Source organism: Zootoca vivipara, chromosome 11, assembly GCF_963506605.1.
Source record: "Zootoca vivipara chromosome 11, rZooViv1.1, whole genome shotgun sequence".
NCBI classification, from domain to species: domain Eukaryota; kingdom Metazoa; phylum Chordata; class Lepidosauria; order Squamata; family Lacertidae; genus Zootoca; species Zootoca vivipara.
The window spans coordinates 932035-957176 of NC_083286.1; the positions used below are offsets into that span (position 1 = coordinate 932035).

Here is a 25142-nt window from a genome sequence, read left to right on the forward strand (position 1 = left end):
TTCACAGGCGTGAGCACTTGGTGGGACTGGACATTGTGAGCAGACACGGGATCTCGAGCTGCAGTGACCTGTATCTACAGGTCTGATCAGAAGCAGAGATGAAGAACTGCTGCTGCTGCTGCATGTCTTAACATGGTTAGGAGACCAGAAGTGCCTCAGAGTGTCTCAGAGCCTCCCTTCCAACTCAGGTGTGCAAATTCCATTTTTATGTAGAATCATAGAATCATAGAATCATAGAGTTGGAAGAGACCACAAGGGCCATCCAGTCCAACCCCCTGCCAAGCAGGAAACACCATCAAAGCATTCCTGACAGATGGCTGTCAAGCCTCTGCTTAAAGACCTCCAAAGAAGGAGACTCCACCACACTCCTTGGCAGCAAATTCCACTGCCGAACAGCTCTTACTGTCATGAAGTTCTTCCTAATGTTTAGGTGGAATCTTCTTTCTTGAAGTTTGAATCCATTGCTCCGTGTCCGCTTCTCTGGAGCAGCAGAAAACAACCTTTCTCCCTCCTCTATATGACATCCTTTTATATATTTGAACATGGTTATCATATCACCCCTTAACCTTCTCTTCTCCAGGCTAAACATACCCAGCTCCCTAAGCCGTTCCTCATAAGGCATCGTTTCCAGGCCTTTGACCATTTTGGTTGCCCTCTTCTGGACACGTTCCAGCTTATCAGTATCCTTCTTGAACTGTGGTGCCCAGAACTGGACACAGTACTCCAGGTGAGGTCTGACCAGAGCAGAATACAGTGGTACTATTACTTCCCTTGATCTAGATGCTATACTCCTATTGATGCAGCCCAGAATTGCATTGGCTTTTTTAGCTGCTGCATCACACTGCTGACTCATGTCAAGTTTGTGGTCTACCAAGACTCCTAGATCCTTTTCACATGTACTGCTCTCAAGCCAGGTGTCTCCCATCCTGTATTTGTGCCTTTCATTTTTTTTGCCCAAGTGTAGTACTTTACATTTCTCCTTGTTAAAATTCATCTTGTTTGCTTTGGCCCAGTTGTCTAATCTGTTAAGGTCATTCTGAAGTGTGATCCTGTCCTCTGGGGTGTTAGCCACCCCTCCCAATTTGGTGTCATCTGCAAACTTGCTCAGGATGCCCTCAAGCCCATCATCCAAGTCATTGATAAAGATGTTGAACAAGACTGGGCCCAAGACAGAACCCTGTGGCACCCCACTAGTCACTACTCTCCAGGATGAGGAGGAGCCATTGATGAGCACCCTTTGGGTTCGGTCAGTAAGCCAGTTACAAATCCACTGAATGGTAGCATTGTCTAGCCCACATTTTACCACCTTCTTTACAAGAATATCATGGGGCACCTTGTCAAAGGCCTTGCTGAAATCAAGATAGGCTACATCCACAGCGTTCCCTTCATCTACCAGGCTTGTAATTCTGTCAAAAAATGTATCTCCCTCTAAGAGATAATTATGATTAATATTACAGCTACTCCTGCAATTTCAACTACCATGGTTGGTAAAGGTAAAGGTAAAGGGACCCCTGACCATTAGGTCCAGTCGTAACCGACTCTGGGGTTGCGGCACTCATCTTGCTCTATTGGCCGAGGGAGCCGGCGTAGAGCTTCCAGGTCATGTGGCCAGCATGATAAATCCGCTTCTGGCGAACCAGAGCAACGCACGGAAACACCGTTTACCTTCCCGTTGTAGCGGTACCCATTTAATTACTTGCACTTGGACGTGCTTTCAAACTGCTAGGTTGGCAGGAGCTGGGACCGAGCAACAGGAGCTCACCCCGTCGCAGGGATTCAAAACACTGACCTTCTGATCAGCAAGCCCTAGGCTCAGTGGTTTAACCCACAGCGCCACCTGCATCCCTGGAACCAAACCACAATTTGTAATCCTCTTTGGAAGTGAATTTTGCAAATTGTGGCTTTGGGTGAACTATGATTACACTTAATATTGATGCATACATATTTAAGGTATTAAAGTAATAGATGAAATGGAAAACCCATACCCATATATTGCTAGGTCTTCAGGACTTGGCTGAAGGAACGTTCTTGGGGCTGGCTTGGGCTGAACAACTGTATGTATTAAAAAACAACATGATGCAGACAGAATCACAGAACTAGCTTCCATTTTGTTTCTAAGAAACACAAAAGAGAGAAATGAGTAAAAAAAGAATTTCAAGCTATTTCTGCCCGAATGAGAGAAAACACCTTAAAGCTAACCCACAGGCGGTACTTGCATCCTACATTGCTAAGCAAAATAGACAAAAATATTTCGCCACAATGTTGGAGAAATTGTGGGAATGAAGGAACATTGTGGTGGAAATGCACATTGATTAAAAACGTCTGGTTAAAAATATTTCAGGAATTGGAACAAATTACATCTCATTCAATCAATTTAGATCCCAAAATAGCATTTCTTTCTATATTTTCAGATGAAGCAAAAAGTCTTAAAGACAAAGACTTAATTGTACAACTTATAACTGCAGCACGTCTTGCTGTTGCTAGACACTGGAGGACATTAAATGTGAACCTACCGTATATGAAGTTTGGTATGCTTATGTCTGGGAATTAATTCCGATGGAAAAGTTAACAGAACGGGTACGTGAAAGAAAACAACATGAGAAACTACATAACTTGGTCCTCCTTTATTACATATGCATCAAAGAAAGAACATGCATTTAAACCACCTAAGACACATGAGAACATGTGGAATGATATTTTTTAAACCAGCAACTGTAGAAATATTTTTTTTAGTTGATTATATTACTAATGTAATTACCTGGACCTAGTTGGGGCTGTTTTTTCTTGGGGGGGGGGTAGGGGGAAACTGTATTTGTTTACTTGTATTTGATTATATGTTGCTTTTATATTTGAAGGCAGCCCTGTTTAGGGAGGCTTTTAATGTTTAATAGATTATTTTATTTCATTTTTCTGTTGGAATCCGCCCAGATGGGTGGGGTATTAATAATAATCATCATCATCATCATCATTATTATTATATTCAACAAATAAAATATTCAAAAAGAAAAAAAAGATTGTAATCTATCGGCAGAAATCATTAAAAGTATTCAATACCAGGAGACACCTGAACTATAAATTCCAAGGTGATACTAAATATGGCTAAAAAATTATTTTCCAACTATGTAATCCCCTCAACTAGGATTCTCTCTTGAGTTGGTTTACCTGAATATCACAAATCAGATCTCAAAGCCCAACCAGCCTTTTCTGGTACAAGTCTTTAATGTCTGTATGTTTAATACATTCTGCCAATATTAATTCTATTGTAACAGAGGAAGGAGAAACGTTTTCTTTTTACTTTTGCATTTATTTCACAAGCTCAGTTTCCTGTAGTGCCCCTCTCATTTACATTTACACGAAGTTTACCAGTAAAAAACCAAAAATGTATGAAACGCATACAGTTGTATTGGGCTGCCTCCAATGTCTGAGCTTATTTTCTGTTTTAAAACAACAATTGCTAAAAGACAAACTGAAAGATAATTTGGTATGCAGTTGGTGTGCTGAAAAAGACAAGCAGTCCTCTCTCCCATCTATAAAAGTAGCTTAGGGGAAGGATTCTTAATGCACCAGAGTAGATTATTAGAATATGAATCCCAAACCGGAATTAAGATTGCCGGAAGAAATATCAACAACCTCAGATATGCTGATGACACAACCTTGATGGCAGAAAGTGAGGAGGAATTAAAGAACCTTTTAATGAGGGTGAAAGAGGAGAGTGCAAAATATGGTCTGAAGCGCAACATAAAAAAAACTAAGATCATGGCCACTGGTCCCATCACCTCCAGATGGTGACAGCAGTCACGAAATTAAAAGATGCCTGCTTCTTGGGAGAAAAGCAATGACAAACCTAGACAGCACCTTAAAAAGCAGAGACATCACCTTGCCGACAAAGGTCCATATAGTTAAAGCTATGGTTTTCCCAGTAGTGATGTATGGAAGTGAGAGCTGGGCCATAAAGAAGGCTGATCGCCGAAGAATTGATGCTTTTGAATTATGGTGCTGGAGGAGACTCTTGAGAGTCCCATGGACTGCAATAAGATCAAACCTCTCCATTCTGAAGGAAATCAGCCCTGAGTGCTCACTGGAAGGACAGATCCTGAAGCTGAGGCTCCAGTACTTTGGCCACCTCATGAGAAGAGAAGACTCCCTGGAAAAGACCCTGATGTTGGGAAAGATCACAAGGAGAAGGGGGCGACAGAGGACGAGATGGTTGGACAGTGTTCTCGAAGCTACGAACATGAGTTTGACCAAACTGCGGGAGGCAGTGGAAGACAGGAGTGCCTGGCGTGCTCTGGTCCATGGGGTCACAAAGAGTCGGACACGACTAAATGACTAAACAACAAAGATTATTAGAAGGGAAAGCCTGGAGCAGTAGAAATGAAATGTACTTCCTAAAAACCGTCTGCGTTAACAACTGATCAGGTTTTATATTTCTATGAATGGAGCAGAAATTAAAGCATTTCAAAGTCAAGAGAGAGTGAAACTGACCTGGAGGATCGTCTTGGTACTTAGGTTCACTATTTGTCTCTGAGATTAAAGCAGCAGTGACATCACTGGTTGATCTAAAAGGCGTAGGTGTTGCTCCCATTTTGGAGAGTCTGCTGGCAGGATCTTCTTTTGCACTTAAAACAAAATCCACAAAGTTAATAGAAAAGTTGAGGATCTAGTAACTGTAACACATGTAAGTGAGACCACATCCTCCTACCTCTGTTTTTCCTTTAGCTTTTCGTTGGAAGAATGAGAATCTAAATCTGAATGGTGCAGCCTCCTATCATCCTGAGGGGAGCAAGACCTGTTTGACTCTATTTCAGAAATATCTGTTGAGAGAGGAGAGCATAAATGGTGAAACATTGGCCAGTGATTTTAACATCTACTGACTTTCAGCTGCACAATAAACATTTGAACATCCTTGTTGGTTTTATTGACATTACACTGGAGTGCCCCTCCCCCTTCACATAGAAGAGAGAGCTTTGGCTTAAATAAAGCAGGACCTGTGAGCTTAAGGCAGCACACAAGAGGTAGATGGGAGCATGGAAGGAACATGCAGGACCAATGTTCATGCTCAGCTACATAAACCGTCTTTAGGAAGCTGGGAAAGTTACATGCAAAGTGGCCTTCTAGCCACCAGATCCATGACCTTATCATCACTTAATATTTGGCACTGAATAGAGTTTTTTCTTCCCAGGAAAAATGCCATGTAAGAAGTGACCTTTAGTGAGCAGCCTGCACATGCTCAGAGGTATTCTCCTTCCCAGCCAGCCTATGGATACAACAGAACAGCATGACCAATGAATGCAATGGAAGTGAAGAAACCTGGTATGAAAAACACATTTTGTGGCATATTCTTAGCTCATATTGGCCTTGGCTTGGGGCAAAGGAACTCACCCACATGCCTTGCCTTGACTCAAAAAAATTGGTCACACTTCAGACCAGTTACAGGTACAGATTTCCAAGTCTCAAAATCTGTACCACAAAAAACACACGAGCTTTTACACTTAGCAACTTTTGTTTTCTGTCTAGCTGAGTACATTTTTGTGAAAGTATATTTTTATTTATTCTGTCACATGCTGCAAATAAATTCTTAAATAGGAAAGTGACTTTAGCTCCGCTTCTAAGCTCTCACCTTCTATTTCTGACTCGCTGTCATGCATGGAAGGAATGTTGATTAGGGTTTGTTTTCTATCCCTTAGGACAACCAACTGGAGTTTTCCTCTTGATTTCTCAATCAATTTTCTGGCATCAAATAAAGACATATTCTCTGTCACTGTACCATTGATCTGGATGTGAGACAAACATATTTACTTACACTTTCAGCACAAACGGTTCTGACAGACCAGTTCAGAGCTGAATCTCCATTCACTAATTGCAAATGGACAGAACTTGCAAAGTGCCCATCTCCCTCAAACCATAAGAAATTAAGGGCCCTTAATACAAAAACATACTTTGAGAATGATGTCCCCTTCGTGCAAATTGCCATCCTTGGTTGCAAGCCCGGTGCTGGTCATTTCTTTGATGAAAATCTGACTTCCAAGTCGAAGGCCATATTCTGCAAGTGGAACAATAAGAGACAGTTTGGCAGTTTGGCAGACGAAGCATGCTATATGCCAATGGTTTCCAATATATGCATGTGGAGGGAGCCATCAATGGCATTTGGTCTTTCTCAGTGGATTGGAGGACAAAGGGGGGACCTGAGCAATGCAGCTGTGGCACATCAGGCCAAATAGAATCTACTGGCCAGGTAACGAGGGTCACCAAGAGTTTACATATAGCTACTAATCTGGCTGATTGCCTGGGATGCAAAAACAAGGAAGTATCAAGTGCCAGGGCAAGGTATGACGAAGGGCTGGCAGGCAAGTTCAGCTTCATGGGTTCCCGATTTGACCGAGTTCCATGCTAGTTTGTGGGCTCCTAATGTTGCACTGTCTCCTGTGTCTACTGGCAATAGCCTGGTGACATAGACAGAAGACCCTGGAGATCATCTGAGAAACATTCAGAGTTTGAGAATGCAAAAGACTGAAGGAGAGAACGAAGGGGAGGGGAGGTAAAAGCAAGGAGGAGGCATTTATTTCAACCTCCCACCAAAAGATGCCGGGCACTTGCCTTCATTTGATCTGCTTTTTGTGAGGAGAACATTAACTGGCCCACCGGGGTCTTGATGTGCTCCATAGTCATACTGAGGTTGCAATTCGGGGGAAGGGCTGCGGGAATTAAGCCGGTCTCTGCTCCCGCTCTTGGCTTCCCTCTCACGAGGGGCTTCAAGACGGGTTCTCCAGTCGTAGTCTCGGTGCACACTCCGATCACCACCATAGCGCCGGTCATATTCATCCTCTCTATCCATGCTCCTGCCTCTGCTTCGGGGTCTTTGGTATTCGTGGTCCAAGCTCCTCTCTCTGTCCATGCTCTGGCCACGATTTTGATCGCGGCTGTAGCTGCGCTCTCTGCTGTGCTGGCGCCCCCGGTCACGGCCAGTCCTGTAGCCCCGGTCCAGGTGGTCTCCCCAGCTCTGGCTCCGGCCCCCATTCCCACTATACCAACTCCTTTCACTGTAGCCACTTCGAGTGCTTCTGCCATCAAACTCAGCACGGCTATCCATAACGTCAAAGGGCCGGTAGTCGTAGTCCAGAGAGGGGCTTCTTCTCACAGCTGGGAGCTGCACTTGGCGAGGTCTTTTAACTATCTGTTTGCAAAACATGAGAAAAATTTGTAAAAGCCACAATCATTTTACATTCAGCTGCAAAAATAAAAATAAAAATCACTATGTTTGCAAAACAAGGATGCGGGTGGTGCTGTGGGTTAAACCACAGAGCCTGGGGCTTGCCGATCAGAAGGTCGGTGGTTCAAATCCCCATGACGGGGTGAGCTCCCATTGCTTGGTTCCAGCTCCTGCCCACCTAGCAGTTCAAAAGCATGTCAAAGTGCAAGTAGATAAATAGGTACCGCTCCAGGGGGAAGGTAAACGGCATTTCCGTGCGCTGCTCTGGTTCACCAGAAGCGGCTTTGTCATGCTGGCCACATGACCTGGAAGCTGTACGCCGGCTCCCTCGGCCAATAACGTGAGATGAGCGCCGCAACCCCAGAGTCAGTCATGACTGGACCTAATGGTCAGGGGGCCCTTTACCTTTATGTTTGCGAAACCCAACTTAGACGCAATGCAGCACAGCACTTCAGCCAAGCTGGCGAGCAGCATTCCATGCAGCTGCTCCATAGTTAAGATGCCAGCAGAATGCCCACCTAAACAGCAGGTCACTGGTGCAGAAAAAAGCCTGTGCACTCACTGAGCACCTTTAAACATGGAAATCAGCTTCGCAGGTAAGTGCTTTTTATAAGACATCAGCATCTCTACAGGAGGCCTGAGAAATCTCCTCCCTTTCCATTAAAAATAATACAGTTTTTGTCTACCAAAGCTCAGGTCTTTATATTTCAGACGTATTAATACTCATTTTAAGTGCAGAGTGGCATTAACTTCTCCTTGATGATAGAATGTAAATACTTCTGCAAATACATGTTAACTTACAATGGTAGCCACTTTCCCACTTTTCCTTAACTGCTGCACAGCAAAAGAATGGGCCACATTTTCCATGGGTGTATTATTAACCATAACCACTCTATCGTTCTCTCTGCAAAACAGAAGCATGTTGTCAATTAGAAAATATTAACATCGATAAAAAAGGGTGGGGTTTGTTTATTGCCTTTATATCCCTCCTTTTTCTCCATGGAACTCAAGGTGACTTACATTATTCTCCCCCTCCTTATTTATTCCCCACAACAACACTGTGAGGTAGGTTAGGCTGAGCATGAGTGAGTGGCTTCCTGGTTGAGTGGGGACTGGGGTCAGTCCAGTCCTACTGCAGTGGCAGAGATCCATCCAGCCCTCTCTACTCAGCTCAGTCAAGAAATGAGGACACGGAAGCCATGAGAAGCCCCCCCCCCCAGGCCTTTTCCTATGCTGCCATTCTTAGTTCCTGAGCACATAGGGGGAGAAGACGGGGCTCTGCAATGCCCCATGGAGATCCCTTTGTGTTCAGGCACTGCAGTCAGAGCAGTACTGAACTGAGCTCGTTTATCTCTACAGTGACATTATGTTCCATTAAATTCAGTATAAGACAAATGATATTTGCTTAATAACATAAGCAATGTCTCATTATAGTTATAGTTCAACATTGCTGGAAAGCTGAAGATTTCCTCCCTTGGTTGTTTTACATTTAATTGTCCTCACAACATATTCCCAGAGCCTAATCCCATAGACATCAATTTCCAATGACCAAAACACAAGCAAGGAAATGGAACGCATGAGGCCTCTCAACATCTCCCAGCCCTAATGCCAGGGCTCCTTGCTCAGTATTCACCACTATCCTGGTGGCAGAGAGTGACATTTTCTCCTTTATTAAACTAGTGTAGCTGTCATGAATTTGCTAGTCTTTCCCAACCAAGTGCCCTCCAGATGCTCTGAGTCTGGACTATCCCACCAGCCCCAGCCAGGACATACAACCAATCATGGAATTCTGAAGTTTGGGATCTAAAGGCATGGATCTGCAGGCCAACGCAGATGCTAGGAAAGCGGGACCAGCATGAGCCTTGCTGCCTACATAACAAACATGCAGTTCCTGTACAGCATTCCCCTGCCTCCTGAGATGCTCTTGTCTGGATGCATCCCACAGCTGAGCAGGGATTTTGGTCAGAGTCTAGTGTGCTAGCCACTATGCAAGGTTGCCTAAAAGTAAAGCTATCTAAGTTGGATACAGCCTCATAAAAATGGCAGGATCAAATAATTGCACAAATTTTGTGAAATCTGTACCTTTGTGTTTTGCAAACAAATTATCAGAGCAAAGAGAGACAGGCGCTACTGCTATAAGCACATTTACTTACTGAAGTAATCCATCTGCTGGGCCACCTGCAAGGACATCTGACACAACTATGGATGTTTCACCATTTTCAAAATGAGGGTTGTCTCTGCCACCAGAAACTGCAATCCCAAACCCTCGCTTTGAGTCCTAAAGGGAAAGGAGGGAGGAAAAAACACTCATATTTTTTAATACAAACAGCCACAATATAATTTGAAATTGTTAGAATACATTACCAAGACAGAGGCTAGTGACTCCCAAACTCCCGCCTCCGCCGACTTGACCTCTTAAAAATTGCTCAGGGACTTCTGGGAGAGAGGAATGGTGATTTGGCTATCTTTCTGTTAGTTGCCACTGACAGAATATAATTATGTGGTGATTGATAATAGTCAGACAGATAGTCTGGCCATTAAACCACTCTGGAGATAAGGGTGACCTGGAAGTTAACCTCGAAATGCTTAGATCCAAGCTGCTTTTCTGCTGTCTGAGCCTCACAGCTTGGATGGGAGTCAGAAAAAACTGGCAAGCTGAGGAGTAATGCCATCATACCTAAACATCACGTAATCACCTTTTTTTAACGAACAGTAAGTAAGGTAAAGAATCGCACATTTCCTTTTCAAAACATCTCCAGAACAAGGAAACTGTAAAGAGACACACACACACCCCACCTGCTGGGGAAAATCTACAACGTGAAAATCTGTAAGTACCATCTCCTGTTGTTGAGAAAACAGAAAGGAAACTGCTACCGTAAGAGTGTCTACTCCAAAGCAAAGTGAAAGGCCTGATTTATGGTGGACAAGAAAGATTAAAACGGATGATAGGAACCAATGTGAAAAATCTTTAATCCTTTTTCTGCTTCCTGTCACTAAATAACTGGAGAAACTGGAAGTTAAGCAGCCTTCATGAAGAAGGAGCTTTGAGATAAGGTAACGGTAAAGGTAAAGGGACCCCTGACCATTAGGTCCAGTCGTGACCAACTCTGGGGTTGCGCGCTCATCTCGCATTATTGGCCGAGGGAGCCGGTGTATAGCTTCCAGGTCATGTGGCCAGCATGACAAAGCCGCTTCTGGCAAACCAGAGCAGCACATGGAAACGCCGTTTACCTTCCCGCTGTAGCGGTTCCTATTTATCTACTTGCATTTTGACATGCCTTCGAACTGCTAGGTTGGCAGGAGCTGGGACCAAGCAACGGGAGCTCACCCCGTCGCAGGGATTCGAACCGCCGACCTTCTGATCAGCAAGCCCTAGGCTCAGTGGTTTAACCACAGCGCCACCTGGGTCCCTCATTGTGAGATGAGACACAATTGCAAATGCAGTTTTAAGGGGAAAATTTTAAAGTGGATTGAGGGGATACTAATATGCAGAACATCAAAAGCATCCAGCATGGCAAAGGTATTGTTGGATCTCCCAGTGACGGTATTGTTCAACAGTTGATGGCTGAAGAATAAAAAATGATTGGATCAATGTTTGAGCAAGAAAATGAGCCAGAGGGATCTGAAGTGGAAAATGGAAATGGGGAATATTCAGAGGCTTCAGAACAAATGGATGAAATGTTGGCAGGACTGGATCATGAAATAATTAAATTGAAGGAAGCAGTTGCTGCTGCTGAAATGGAAATGACTTCCATACAAGAATTTGGAGAAGGAGAAGATAAAATCACAAATGGTGATATGGAGAATTATTTTGATATGGTGCTGATGGAGTTGAAAGCAAAAAAAAAAAAAAAAAAGCTTGGGGAAAACTTCAGTCCTGGCCTTTCTTCAGCTCTAGCAGAGAGAAAGTATTTTGCATACAATCTGGAGCAAATTCAGAGAAGGATGCTATTAAAATTATGAAAAAAGAAAAAGAAAATGGAAGGTTCTAGAGGAGTAGATTGTAAACACAACAGGAAATGGAACTGAAGAAGTGAAACTGGACATGAACTAGTGACTATATAATGAAAAGAAAAATCATGGAACATTGGCCCAATGTAGAGTAGAGAGACTTTAAAATTGTCAAGGACGGAGTAATTTATTATTATTCAGTATGGAGTAATTGTGGGAATTAATGGAGGTAAAGTTAAAATAAAAAATATGGTTGACATTTAACAACAACAACAACAGCAACAACAAACAACATCATCATCAACAACAACTGGGATCTAGGGCTGGGCAATGTTATCAATACATCATCGAAAATTGGTTGGACGTCCACATCCTGGTAAAGGTTTCATAATTTTCGACACGGTGATATATTGCGAATCATGATGTGCACATGTGTTATGTAATAAATTGTGATGTGGGAAAAACCGTGAAGCCGGTCATCGCTTCCTGCCACCCCTGTTGCTCTGTACTATATACAGCTGTAACAATATGTTAAAGGTAAGTAAAAATGTATCAGTTTTAGACCCCTAAGTAGTAGCAGATGTCAGGACATTACCCTGGTAACATTACATGGTTACATCCTTATTTTAGACGTTGTTATATAGTATGTTATATATTAGTATATCATGGTGATTGTGAGCTCTGAAATTTAAATATTTTAATAGTTCTACAGAAATGAATTGCTGTGAATTTAAATACACTGCTGGCGCAAAAATAAAAATGTAAGAGTGGAACAAACTATTTAGCATAGTTTAACAGTTCTAATTAACAAGCTTTAAAATGTTTCACAAGGAAAAATTGATCAATAAGGTTAATGGGTTATGTCAGATTTACTAACACAATGGCACATGCAAAAAGGGGGAAAGGGACTGGGGGGGGGGGGGAAGGACCAGAAATAACCTCTCACCCTTTGTAAGGTCACTGTATACTGTTCCCATATCAGCTCTTCCATGCCTGGGGCCTGTTGGACAATGAAAAGCAATAATCAATAGAACATCACAACAGAAGACAGTCCTCACAAAATTAAGAACATACACTTTTCAAAGTCAGTATCAAACAGCAGGAATGTTTTGCAGTCATCACACTGCAGTGCTTTAAAAAATGGACATTAATTAGCCAGAAACTGAATAAAAAATAAACACGTTTGAAGAACACAATTTTGGTTGGGGAACATGAAGCCCTTTCTGTGTTTTTTATCTGTATGCACAAAAAGGAAACCACACTTGAGAGAAATAGCTCACATCCAGATCTTTACATATTTGTGCCCGTGGTACTTGTTGCCTGACAAAGGACCAATCTCAGTAGCAGGGAAGCACATGCCTGAATGTAGATCACTTGGATTAAATTTATCATGATGGAAAACCCTAAGAGAAACTGCTACAGTGAGGGAGAAAAGTATTTGATCCCCTGCTAAATTTTCCTGTTTGCCCTCTCACAAAGAAATGACCAGTCCATAATTTTAATGGTAGGTTTATTGTACCTGTGAGAGACAGAATAACAGCAAGAAAACCCCCAGAAACCCAGAAGACGAAAGTCAGAGATTGATGTGCAGAGGGAGGGACAGAAGTTTAATAAATAAATAAATAATATATGCTCTGTGTTATTTTATTAATATTACTAGCTGGCCCGGCCACACATTGCTGTGGGTTTTTGTGTTAAATGGACCTTTAGAGTCTCCCTTTAGAGTCCCCTCACCTGCCCTGTCCCAACCCTGACTCTCTTACTGTAAGTTTCAAAAATAAGACACACACACCCAACGCATGTTCCTGAAAATGTCCCCACCCCCCACTGCTTTGGCTGACTCAGGGTCCTACCTCCCCCCTCATGGCTATGTGTTTTTCCCACCCGCCCTTTGTTGTGCCGCATCCCTGTGAGCCCCCTCCCCTGTGAAAGGCCCATATTCTGTTTGGTTTTGCCTGTGGCCTACTGGGCAATGTTTGGCTTGGCAATGCTGCGGCCTATTGAAAAAGCTGGGCCTTGTTGCTGCAAAAGGACTAGAGGGAGCACCAAGGGAACTTTTGAATAACATGACCTCTAGCTCACATTAAACCGGGCATCCCCAAACTGCGGCCCTCCAGATGTTTTGGCCTACAACTCCCATGATCCTTAGCTACCAGGACTGTCCTATCCCTGGCGCCGTGGCATGGAGATCGCTCCGGCACCCCCGCCCAGCGTGCTTTACCGCGCAGTGCCCTCCTGCCGGCCCCGCACCACCGAGACTATCCCTAGAGCCGGGCCTGGATCTTTAAGATGTCTAAGCCCTAACCATATAGGGCTTTAAAATGCAATTAATGATGACCACATTGAATTGTACCCCAAAATTAATCTTAAACCCCTCTCAAAACCTGCCTACTGCGTTCCGTACCAGTGCAGGTTTTCAAATGCTTTTGGTGACAGTTCCATGTACATAAGGCAGCATGTATAGGAAGCGCAAGTGCATTTTGACTGAACACACTTATAGTCCTCCACACACATTCAGGGTTTCCAACAGTAAAACATTCTGCTAAGCCATCTTATGATTCCCCTTCAGACCACCCTTCTCAATGTAGGAAGGCTGAAGGAGATAGAAGAAGGAAAAGAAGAAGAAGAAGGAGGAGGAGGAGGAGGAGGAGGAGGAGGAGGAGGAGGAGGAGGAGGAGGAGGAGAGAGAATAGTTTGGATTTGATATCCCGCTTTATCACTACCTGAAGGAGTCTCAAAGTGGCTAACAATCTCCTTTCCCTTCCTCCCCCACAACAAACACTCTGTGAGGTGAGTCAGGCTGAGAGACTTCAGAGAAGGTCACCCAGCAGCTGCATGTGGAGGAGCGGAGACGTGAACCCGGTTCACCAGATTACGAGACTACCGCTCTTAACCACTACACCACACTGTAACCCCCACATCCCCTCCCCCACAGATAGTGCTCTCATCCTTACTATGTGCAGCATAACCGGATGCTGCCATGATAGTCTCTTGATGTGCCACCAGAAATAGGGGTGTTCCTACAACAGGACCACCATCCATGGCGCCTGGTGAACCACAGGGCAGTCAATTGGTGCTTTCTAAGAGCGAAGATGCTGCCCACTGCCATGCGCTCTACGTGGGGTGACCTTTGAAGGTGCCTCAGAAACAACAACTAATCCAAAGTGTGGCAGGTAGACTTGTGACTGGGAGCAAATGTCAGGACCATACAACACCTAAAGGCTCTACACTCTACACTGACTCTGGTATGTTTCTGAGCACAATTCAAAGTCTTGGTGCTGACATTTAAAGCCTCAGATGGCCTTGGCCCTGAAGACCTGAAGGAGCGTCTCCACCCCCATCATCCAACCCCGACATTGAGATCCAGCTCTGAGGGCATTATGGCAGTTCCTTCTTGGCAGCAGTAGTAATAGTAGTAGCAGTAATAATTGTAATACAGTGGTAACTCTGGTTCCGAACTTAATTCGTTCCAGAGGCCCATTCATAACCTGAAACCGTTCTTAACCTGAAGCACCACTTTAGCTAATGGGGCCTCCCGCTGCCGCTGTGGTGCAATTTCTGTTCTCATCCTGAGGTAAAGTTCTTAACCCAAGGTACTACACTTCCAGGTTAGTGGACTCCGCAACCCCTAGTGTTTATAACCCGAGGTACCACTGTAATAATAGTTCATTTATTATTTCTACCCTGCCCATCTGGCTTGGTTTCCTCAGCCACTCTGGGCAGCTTATAGTGCATATAGAACATGGAAAACAGGCTGTGGAATTCCCTCCCATCAGATGTTACGGAGATAAATACAACTTTTAAGACATCTGAAGGCAGCCCTGTATTGGGAGGTTTTTAATGTTTGATGTTTTATTAGGTTTTTATAGCTGTTAGAAACTGCCCAAAGTGCCTGGGGTATGGTACAAATAATAAAGATGGGAGTGATACAAATAAAATCGTCGTCGTCGTTGTCATTTCAATCTGATCAGAGTTCAGATCCTCAGCAGATTGATGCCATAATAAAAACATCCTGCCTCGAGGTAAAAAAGCCCCCTACATAAATTACAAGTTCAATATATTCTCTCTCACACACAGAGCTACTAAAAACATTTCAGAGATCTTTTTAATTACTATAATTACTACTACTGTATGGCAGCTACATATATACTAATAGGATATTTTCAGTAAGAAAAATGTTTTATTGTACTGGAAATGAAATGAATAGATTTCTACTCATGTTCAGTTACTTGCAGAATTTAAGAAGTGCAGATTGATGAATACAATGTTTAAATACTTTTATTTTTTACTTGTGAATAAAACTACAAATTATTTCAAATTAGTTTGAACTATCTGTGCCTCGGAAGAAGACAGGACAGTCAAATCTTCCTTGGAATGGCATGCATCAAATTGTTACAAAGGGGATGCTTGGCTTTTGAATGCTGGTATAATCAAGCTAAGAGGAAGCAGCTCTTAAGGTCACATTCTGTGTAGGATATAAAGTGCAGCACCAACAAAGTACGGGAAGTTCACCTTGGGAGTTCACAAGGCACAAAAGCCATCTGCTCTGTCCTAAATCTCTAACTCATAATCTCTTTAACATCATAAAATTTACAGCTGTTTGTTGTTGCCGAGATACTAACCAATGCTGACAGATTAATGGAAGGAGCAAAATGAGTGTGGGGGCTGGGTAAGACCACAGATGTTGTAAGTCACCATCTGAAGACTTCAGGCTGTACCAGAGATTAAATTTTGTTAGAGCAAGCACAGAACTCCAAGTATATCAGGAGCCAGTGAACCTAGCACACATGTTGCACTAGGGCTGCAAATGCATCAAGAGACAGGATAAGGGAAGTGGCACCTATTCCTGAGGAGTAATGAGTGTATCATTTTAGGAAATGGCAAGAAATGTAATATGAATACATTAATTGATTGCACTGTCACACAATTAAACGGGTGAAGATATTACCAGTAATTCACCTAGCACACGGGTGTCAAACACAAGGCCCGGGGGCCTAATCCGGCCCGCCAGACCTCGTCATGTGGCCCGCGTAGCCGCTGCCGACAGTAGCCGCTGACAGTAGTTCTGGAGCCTGCGATTGGCCGAGGGTCAAAACCGGGAGCGGGGCTGCAGGCGGAGGCCGGGGCGCTGGAGCCGCGCTGACGGCCTTGGCCAGGGAATTTCAATTTCGAATGAGGCTGAGGGAGGCGGTGGCAAAGCAGCCAGACGGGGAAGTGAGATGCAGGAGGAGGAGGAGGAAGCCCGCCGAGGAGGTAGGAAAGCCCTACAGGCGCCGCCGGCAAAGTTGGTGCCAGGACGGAGCAGCGTTGCATTTTTTTTTGGCGGGCTTTGCTGTTGTCTCCAAGAGCGAGTGAGGTGGCACTGGGGAGCCGCCGCCCGCCGCTTCCCTTCCTCTCCTCGGCTGCATCCGGGAGGTGGGCAAGCGAGCGGGCAAAAGGGACGCGGAGTGAGCCTGAGGGCGAAGCGCAACAGCCGCTCTCTTGATGGATCCGGGTTTCTCTTCCCTCTTCCCCCGTTTTCTCCTCATAGACACTCGGGAGGGTCCCTGGCCTTTGCTCTGCCCCCCACCCCGAGCTGCCCTTTGGCTTCTCAGTTCCGGTGGAGCTGCTCCCCGGGGGGCGGCCGGGAGGGAGGCGGCGACGACGGCACGGGTTCCTGCTCTTCCCGCTCTGCCGCCACCTCCTCTCAGCCCCTCGTGATGTAGGGCTCCAGATGGAGTCGCCTCGCGGTTTGAGTAGGTGGGAGGGGAATTTTTTTTGGGGGGGGAGGTTTTCAAGCCCCTCTGCCTGCAGTCCCGGTAGGGAGAGGCGGCGGCGAAGACGACAACAGTGCGGGTGGGGGGAAGAGCAGCTCTGAGGCGAAGATGCACGTCCGCTGGGGCTGCCACCGCCTTCCTCCTCGGGAAACCCACTGCCCTCCCTCAGCGCGAGGGGAAGGGACTCTGGCGCTGAGGAGGGAAGATGCAAAAGCAAAGCAGGGAGTTGGCGCTGCACAGCATGTTCCTGCCCCTCTCCAAAGCATGGGGTGGGTTGCAGCGTGTGGCATCCTGCCTAGCGGGGTTTGGGTGTGCGCAGGGCGGGAGAGGGAAGCCCTCTTTCCATCTGCAGGTTTTTAATCCCAGCAGTGGCTTTCTCCTTCCTGCCGAAGGTTTAGTTGAGCCCCCCCCCCCCCCGGAAGCCATCGATCCCCACCTTTTGTTCAAATTTCCCTCATTTACATCCCCTCCCACACACGTGCCATGACACAGGAATGTGATCCGCGTGGGGGTGGGAATGACCTTACATTATTACAAAAAACAGTAATAATTGAATGCAGTGACAATAATTTATGATAATAAAGAGTGGACACATAGTCCTACAGACACAACCGGCCCTTTGAGGGTGACCAAACTGCTGATGCGGCCCCCGATGAATTTGTGTTTGACACCCCTGACCTAGCACATTCTATTAAGCCTACATTAAAAGAAGAATAATTATTTAATAAACAATCTTCTCAAGCACAATTTTACACAGATTTCATGCTAATTCATTCTAATTAGAAGACTAATGTGATGATGAGCTTGAATGACACAGCAAGCAAGCAAGCTTCCCCCAGCCACTCGGAAGGCATGGAAATCAGGGAGCCACTTAATGCTAAACTATTTGAGACTAAAATAAAGCACAACAATGTTGAAGGTAGTCAAGAATCATGTCTTCTTCCACATTTTAAAACACAAAATCTTAGTATGGATGAGACAATAGGAAATATTAATGGTATATATTTTTCAAAGATAAACTCACATGCCATTTTAGAATCCTCAACTTTTTCACAGCATGTAGCCACATTCGTTGCAGAGCTTGAGCTGTCTTCATTGTGGCACAATATAGTCTGTTAAGGGACTCTAACATCCCTGTCTTTTCATCAGGTTCCACCACTCAAACATTGTTATGTAATTCTAATACAATTGTGCCCTACATACTCAGCCAATCCTGCCTTCATTTCACACAATGACATATTAAACCCATAGATGTACAAATGGCAACACATCTACTCTACTCCCAAAACAAATGTTACTATCTTAAAACAGAAAATAAACAACCCAGTACCGCAATTTAATTCCTATTTAAATAACTTGCTGGTGTCACCACTAGGCAAGCATCAACATACAGTCTCCTCCCCATCCCCAAAGAAAATGCAGAAATGTGAGGAATTTGCAGTTACAGGAGAAGTATTTGCCTGATCTGTAAGCAGCATTTAGGACACAGACTTTGCTTATTGGGGCATATGCCATTTGGCTGGCCTCTGCAATCACAGCTGTAAAGCTACTGGGGGAAAGAGATGAGAGAAGGACAACTCCGTACTGTAAACCATCTCAGCTCCCATGTGTCTTGCTGCTTGGTCCATCTCAGGCTTCCCCTTCTGACCTTCTCCCATCAGAGGTGAGGCAGAGGGGATGCAAACACCTCCAGTATCTTCCTCTCTCCACAAGAGGCTCCCACAGCTGCTGTGCAAACCTATAGCTCAATGATGCCACCTCCTGGCTTTCAAAGCAGGAACTGGAAGAATATCGGAACAAGGAGAATGCTGCCTTGCTTACCGCACTACCTCAGAGTTTGCATGAAGAGGAGTGTAAAAATAAATAAATTAAGATCATATATATACCTAAGCAAACAGGTGCACAAAAATATAAACCACGTGTCTGGAGCAGCATAGTCCTGAAACCATTTTGACTCCCCAAACTGACCAAATGTTTCTCTGCAAGGAGGGAGGGGGTGAGGAAACCTCCCCCTTGTCTCAGGAATTAAGTGATTACCATCTCAAAGGAATGGCCAGACCACCAGAAAAGGCATTATCAGATAACCTGGCAGACAGGAAAACAACAACATTCAAATTTCTGTTGTAGACTGCCTTTTCTGTGATGTAGGTATGATGTATCTGGGGAGTGGTCTTGGGCTACACCCCTTCTGTGATCTATGTATGAGGTTTCTGGGGGTGGTCTTGGACTCCAGGGCAGGCAATTTAAAATGTCTATATAAGGGTGGGCACACCTTTGTTCTGGGTCCTCCTCCTTTCTCCTGCCTGGAAGGGGAGCACCCTGTTGCAAGAGTTCAATAAAGAACAGGCTTACAAGCTGCTTTGCTTCCCAATATTCTCTGGTTGGCCTCTGTTATTTTCTCCTACCGATGGAGAACCTGCAAAGGACTCTATAAGGGCTCTTGTATACCCCGTAAGGGCAGATTTTGTTTACAACAGATGGCGACACACGAAGGGACCATCGGTTGCCCGGTATCTGGGGGCGAGGAAGGACCAGCGCGCACCAGGCCATTTGCCAGGAGGAGCCACCAGTCCTCCAGTGATCCCAGGGTCTGGAAATAACTGGAGTTCCAACGGGGCTAACCAGAGGAAGCAATGCTTGATCAGGCCAGCCATAAATTAGTAAAAGATCCTGGGATCACCAGGAGCAGCACATGCGGACGTGGGCGGGATTCTCTGAAACACCCAGCAACCAAGATTCTCAAACTCAACTTTTCTATATCTTTTGCCCTCACTCCCAGTCTTCCTGGCAATAGGTAGCTAGGAGGGGGAGTGGAGAACAGGAGAAATGGGGTTCTCCAGCCACCCTAATTGTCCTTAGAGAGGCAATTAACTGCAAGGGAAGAACCCCAATCAAACCTCTCATTCCCTGTCATTCTGACACCCAAGGGAACCTGAGATCTGAAACTTTTCATTTTCCCCAAGTAAGATGCCCCAAGGGCTGGTCCAAGTGGCCAGTTTTGATAGCAGGCGACTTGGGCTCTGTTTCAAAATTCTCTTTTTGTACTATCGTAATCCAGCTGCACCTGCAGCACCAAGATCCAAGAGACTGGTGCGCGTCAGAACGCAATCGTGTTTAAAATTTCTTCCCGTTCTATCTGGAGCACCCTAAGTTGGCACTGGACTGCCAGGACTCCTTTCCGTAGCGTGTAAGAGGCAGAAAAGGTTGCTGAGACCCCATGGTAAAGGGAGGGAGAAGGAATTTGTGCCATGGATACAGTTAGTAGTCAGTAAAGATGAATGACTGTCAGGTCAGGAAAGACCTGGGAAAAGGCTAGCACATTTTTGTTTTGTTTTGTGGTGTTTTTGGTTGATCAAGTGAAGAAGCTTTATGCATATTCTTTGCTGCTGCTTTTAAATGACGGTGTGAAGCTCATTTTCCTTCTGCCCTCAAATTGTAGCTTCATAACTCATTGTTTTTCGTAATGGGATCTGAATGGCTCCTTAATTTAAGCAGCTTCTGAATTTACAGAAACACACTGAAAGGCAAGGGAACAGAACTGTTAATTTATGACACAAAAATAGATAAACCCTTTAATTTGGTGCTGAATCACTCACTACTGGTCATATCGGCAGTTACTGTGAATTTGGAGTAATGCCAATGGCCAGTGTAAATTAAATTGATTGGCCACAGCTGCTACAGAAGTGATGGGTGTTAAAACAGCAAATGACCTATAAACTAAATTCCCACTAGATGGTGGTATTAATCAGCTATTTGACAAGACAGAGGAAAGCAAGGAACACTCTCTCTCTCTGATACAGTAATTGGAAAGCAAAACATCTTTTTCCATTCAAATTCTTTTTACCAGATTCACTTAAGTCTTAAAACAACAGATAGGAAGACAAACTTCTAAAAACCACTAGTTTGTGCACACTTCCTAGGATTTCTGCAGCTAAGTATCAAATTTAGAATGTTCATGTAAATTCTCTGGGGATTCTCTTTAAAATGTGTGTTTGTGTGTGTGTGTGTGTGTGTGTGTGTGTGTGTGTGTGTGTGTGTGTGTGTGTAAAGCCACCATTTGAACAGTAGTATCACTGTCCACAGCAGATACTTTATGGATAAGGCAGATTTCTCCAATTCTTTCATCATTACATAAACAAAGCATGACTAAGCAGGGTCTAAAAACATGAGACAGAATACTATTTTTAAACTCCTACTCCTCCTCCTCATTTGATGGGGCTTGTACAGAAAAACGTTTCAGAGAGGCTAATCCCAACAACGTCATTCCTAGACAAGGCAGCCAATAGAGCTCTCTGAAAATATTAGAAGAGACCCATCTACTTGCAGCTCAAGACAACCTGCTACTTCAAAGCTAAGCATCTCCAAGTGCCAACTTCAGTTTTGGATGCTCCCAGAACAACTGGTCTTCTCTCACAACCCTCACCATGATGCCCTCCCTGCAACTGGGAAGTCCTTGTGCTCAAGAGAAGCTGGCTAGTTCTGCCACTTGAACACAGAGGCATAAGGCTCGATCCTTTACAGGAGTGTTTCCCAAAGTGTGGTACATGTACCCTTAGCGAGACATGAATGGGGTTCAAAGGGTACATGGCAGAAATTATAATTATAATTCATCATAGCTTTTTTAGCTGCATAAAACAATTCAAAGCTAAAATAGTATTATTAAAACTACTCCCCAATTATCTTCTTCTAAGAAGGGGAATGCCAGTAAGAATAAACTTTCAGAAGGCGTACATGATTATTCAAAGTTTGGGAAACACAGCTTTACAGCATAGATAACCATCATAGAGTTGGAAGAGACCACAAGGGCCATCCAGTCCAACCCCCTGCCAAGCGGGAAACACCATCAAAGCATTCCTGACATATGCCTGTCAAGCCTCTGCTTAAAGACCTTCCAACTCTATGATTCCAGCTTATATTTAAATATACAGTAAAATTAAATGTGATATATTGCTAAAAGAAATAAAGGAAATTATTTCAACTTGAAGTCATACGTTAACCTACTAACAGACTTAGCAGTGTGAGCCTGATTTGTATGCATACTCTCTGACACCACCAATTAAAACTGAAATAAAGGCTTAAACTATATTCAGCCATTTAACTGAGAACTGAATCAGGACAATGATAACCAGAAACCTCTTTGCTTAATTCTGAGGATTCTTCCAGACACTGGACTCTTTGTTCTACTGTATAATCCATTGTAAACTGTTTGTGCTGCAATTGTTAGGTCTGGGCAAGAGAATTCAGGATCTGAATGGAGGGAGTGATGCCCACTGACATAGGCATAACTTTCTTGATACATTTGCAAAAAGGCTTTTTAGTGGAACTGCTAGATGTCATTAGCTAGGGAACAAAGCATCAATTGATCAGCTACAAGGCCCCATTTAACTGATTTCTTTTCCAGAAAAACTTATCTCTTCCATGGCCTTCTTGTGATGATAACCCAGGAAAACAAGTTGTCCATATGAATCTCTCAGACCTTGCCCTACTTCTGTAAAAGCAGCCTGTGCAACTCATTTCAATATTCTCTTTGCAAGTTCTGTCTTGCAATGGGCAGCCTCCTGCCATTCAGGAACCCAGGGAGGTCACTGGCTGCCCACTGGATAAAATGGGTGCAAATGCCAACATTTCTGGGCAGAGAAGTGTCTTACAGGTTTCCCTGCCTCTTTAGACAAATGCAATACCTGAACTTCTCACTTCTCTATAGTAAGCTTTGAGTGTTTTTGTAGGATGGGAATGTTGTAGAGGTGGGGGGATGATTAACCAAACCAATCCTCCTGGCAAACTGGCAATATCCCTTCGCTCACTCAAGTTTAGGATATTCTACACCTTTCCTCAGCAGAGTTTTTTTTTGTTTCAGAAAAATACGTGGCTCATGTAAATGTAAACTAAGCCTTAATAATAAACTGAGAGAAAACTGTAACAAAATAACAGGATGAGAGAAACATACAACAGACATGTCCAAGGCATTGGTCGCGATCTACCAGTCAATCCTGGGGTGAATTCTGGTCGGTCGCCACACCCACTCCGCTGGAGACGGGCCTGAGCAGCCACCACCTCATCCTGATGTGCTCTTGCCTGTGTGTGCCCATGCCTGCCCTGTCAGCACCCGCCCCCTCCCTGCCCCCATCCCTGCCAGTTCACATCCTACTTCTTGTTGGACATGCGTGAAATCAGGGCCGCCTTAAGCTTCAGTGGTGCCATGGTGCAGGGATCCCTTGGGCGCCCCACACACCCACGGGGGTCCTCCCACCCTCTGTGCCCGGAGGATGCCTTCGCGGCCCGCCCAGCAGCCCCGACCCGCTAAACCGCCTGCTGCGTCCTCCTGAAAGGAACGAGGCGCGCAGCCCGCCCCGCCCTGGCGTTTGTGTCAGAGGGCTGCCTTTGGGGGCGGAGGGGTGGCTGCTTTCTGCCGGGAAGGCAGCGCTTTCCTATTTTTGTGCGCGCGCACGTTTCCTTTGGCTTGATTGCCAAACTAAGAGGCTCCACGCATTTCCAAGCGCCCCCATCCCCAGCGACTCTTTTTAAATTTTATTTTACTGGTGGTCTCTTGGGATGTGTGGGTGGGACTGGAGCAGCAACATGTGCTTCGAGCCCAGGGTGGCAGCGCGGTTGGGGGGTGGGGGTTTCAGTTTAGCCCACAGCCCCCAAGCAGCCCCCTGCCTTTCACCTTCTGAGGGAGGTCGCTTCTGTCTCTAGCAAGGTTCTTTTTCTTTGGCACCCGAACCCACCTGCCTGGGCGTGGGCTCTTGCCCTCATGTCCTCGGAGACGCGGCGGCTGTGTTGCGGGCTGCCGCTTGCTCGCTCCTCCCTCCGGATCGTGCCGGGCCCAGGGAGACTGGCGCGCTCAAGGCAGGCGCCCGAGGGGGCTCACCACTGGCCACGGCCGCTTCACCGGCAGCCTCCTCCTAGCTAAGAAGTGGCGGCGGGACTTGCTCCGAGTTCCTACTGCCAGGCCAGCTGGCAATTAATCAAATGCAAATCGGCAAGGCACCAGGACCAGATGGACTGACATCAAAATATTATAAGACACTTAAAGACTGGCTGATTCAACCATTGATGGATGTCTGCAATAAAATATTAAGGGGGGACAAAGCACCCAAGACCTGGATCTGTTCAGCAAGCAAGTGGCCCGGGGAAGGAGAAGGAGAAGGAGGAAGAGAGGGAGCTCCCTCCCGCGCCCTGCAAGGGTGCCCCCCCCCTTGGCCCCAAGGCTCCAGTCACTGGCCTCTCTTGCTGTGACGCCCTCCTCGGCCCATCTGCCGAGAAATCAAAAATAATTACCAATGTCAAAAATAATTCAGAGGTAAACTAAATGACCTTACCTACAAGTCTTGGGAGTTTTGCCAAAACCAAGGCTTGCTCCTTTTCATTTTTAGGCCGTGGTGGGAAAAGGTGTAGTGGTATTTCACATTTGGAGGGGGTCCAAATACTGCTGGTACAATAAACCTCTCCTGAGCAATTCCTAGACCCCCTCTAAGCTTTAGGCATAGCTGCCAAGTTATCCCTTTTTTTAAGGGATTTTCCCTTATGCTGAATAGGCTTCCTCGCGAGAAAAGGGAAAACTTGGCAGCTATGGCTTTAGGTTTCCAACCTGCTTGCAGAGCTGCTTGTCCCAGGACAATCCATTGCTCTGCTACAGATCTCAACCTCTATCTAGCTAACAGACTATAGCAGCTAGGGCAGGAAAATAACCAAGATTATCCAAGGTCAGAATTCCAGTACCAGCACCTTCATTTCATAAGAAATATGGTGCTTGTTGCCAGAAATTACTGTATAGGTATGTAATAATAATAATAATAATAATAATAATTTTATTATTTATAGCCCGTCCATCTGGTTCAAACTCAAGGAATACAAAGGGGGGGGAACCTTATAGTGGAGATGTAGCTATGATGAAGACATTTCAAAAACTAATCATGGGGAAATTAGCATTTTGTTAACGGAACACAAGAAATCCAGAATAAGTAGGGAATGTCAAGAAATCCAGAATACAGGAAAGAAGATTCCAACTCAACATCAGGAAGAACTTTGGCAGTAAGAGGACTCTCCTTCCTTGGAGGTTTTTAAGCAGAGGTTGGGTGGCCATCTGTCATGAATGCTTTAGCTGAGATTCCTGCATTGCAGCGGGTTGGACTAGATGACCCTTGAAGTCCCTTCCAAGTCTACAATTCTATGGCTCTAAGACTCAGGCTGATGAACCTGAGCACCAACTACTTGCAACATGA

At 45.0% G+C, this 25142-nt stretch overlaps 1 protein-coding gene across 5 annotated transcripts in view; it reads right to left on the bottom strand.

Moving 5' to 3' along the window:
- The window catches only part of TJP2 (tight junction protein 2), an 84522-nt gene that overhangs the window by 18292 nt on the left and 41088 nt on the right, over positions 1-25142 (bottom strand). For 3 of the 5 annotated variants that reach the window (XM_035099637.2, XM_060280044.1, XM_060280043.1), the window contains 9 exons: positions 12108-12161; positions 9364-9488; positions 8012-8114; positions 6598-7174; positions 5940-6043; positions 5621-5774; positions 4703-4814; positions 4486-4619; positions 1986-2052 (listed from right to left, as the gene is read on the bottom strand). In XM_035099637.2, the coding sequence (XP_034955528.1) occupies positions 1986-2052; positions 4486-4619; positions 4703-4814; positions 5621-5774; positions 5940-6043; positions 6598-7174; positions 8012-8114; positions 9364-9488; positions 12108-12152 (1421 nt within the window). In that variant the 5' untranslated portion in view covers positions 12153-12161. Of the gene's footprint in view, positions 1-1985; positions 2053-4485; positions 4620-4702; positions 4815-5620; positions 5775-5939; positions 6044-6597; positions 7175-8011; positions 8115-9363; positions 9489-12107; positions 12162-17941; positions 23003-25142 lie in introns of those variants that run through there. The other 2 variants (XM_035099640.2, XM_035099639.2) reach the window with 1 other exon arrangement.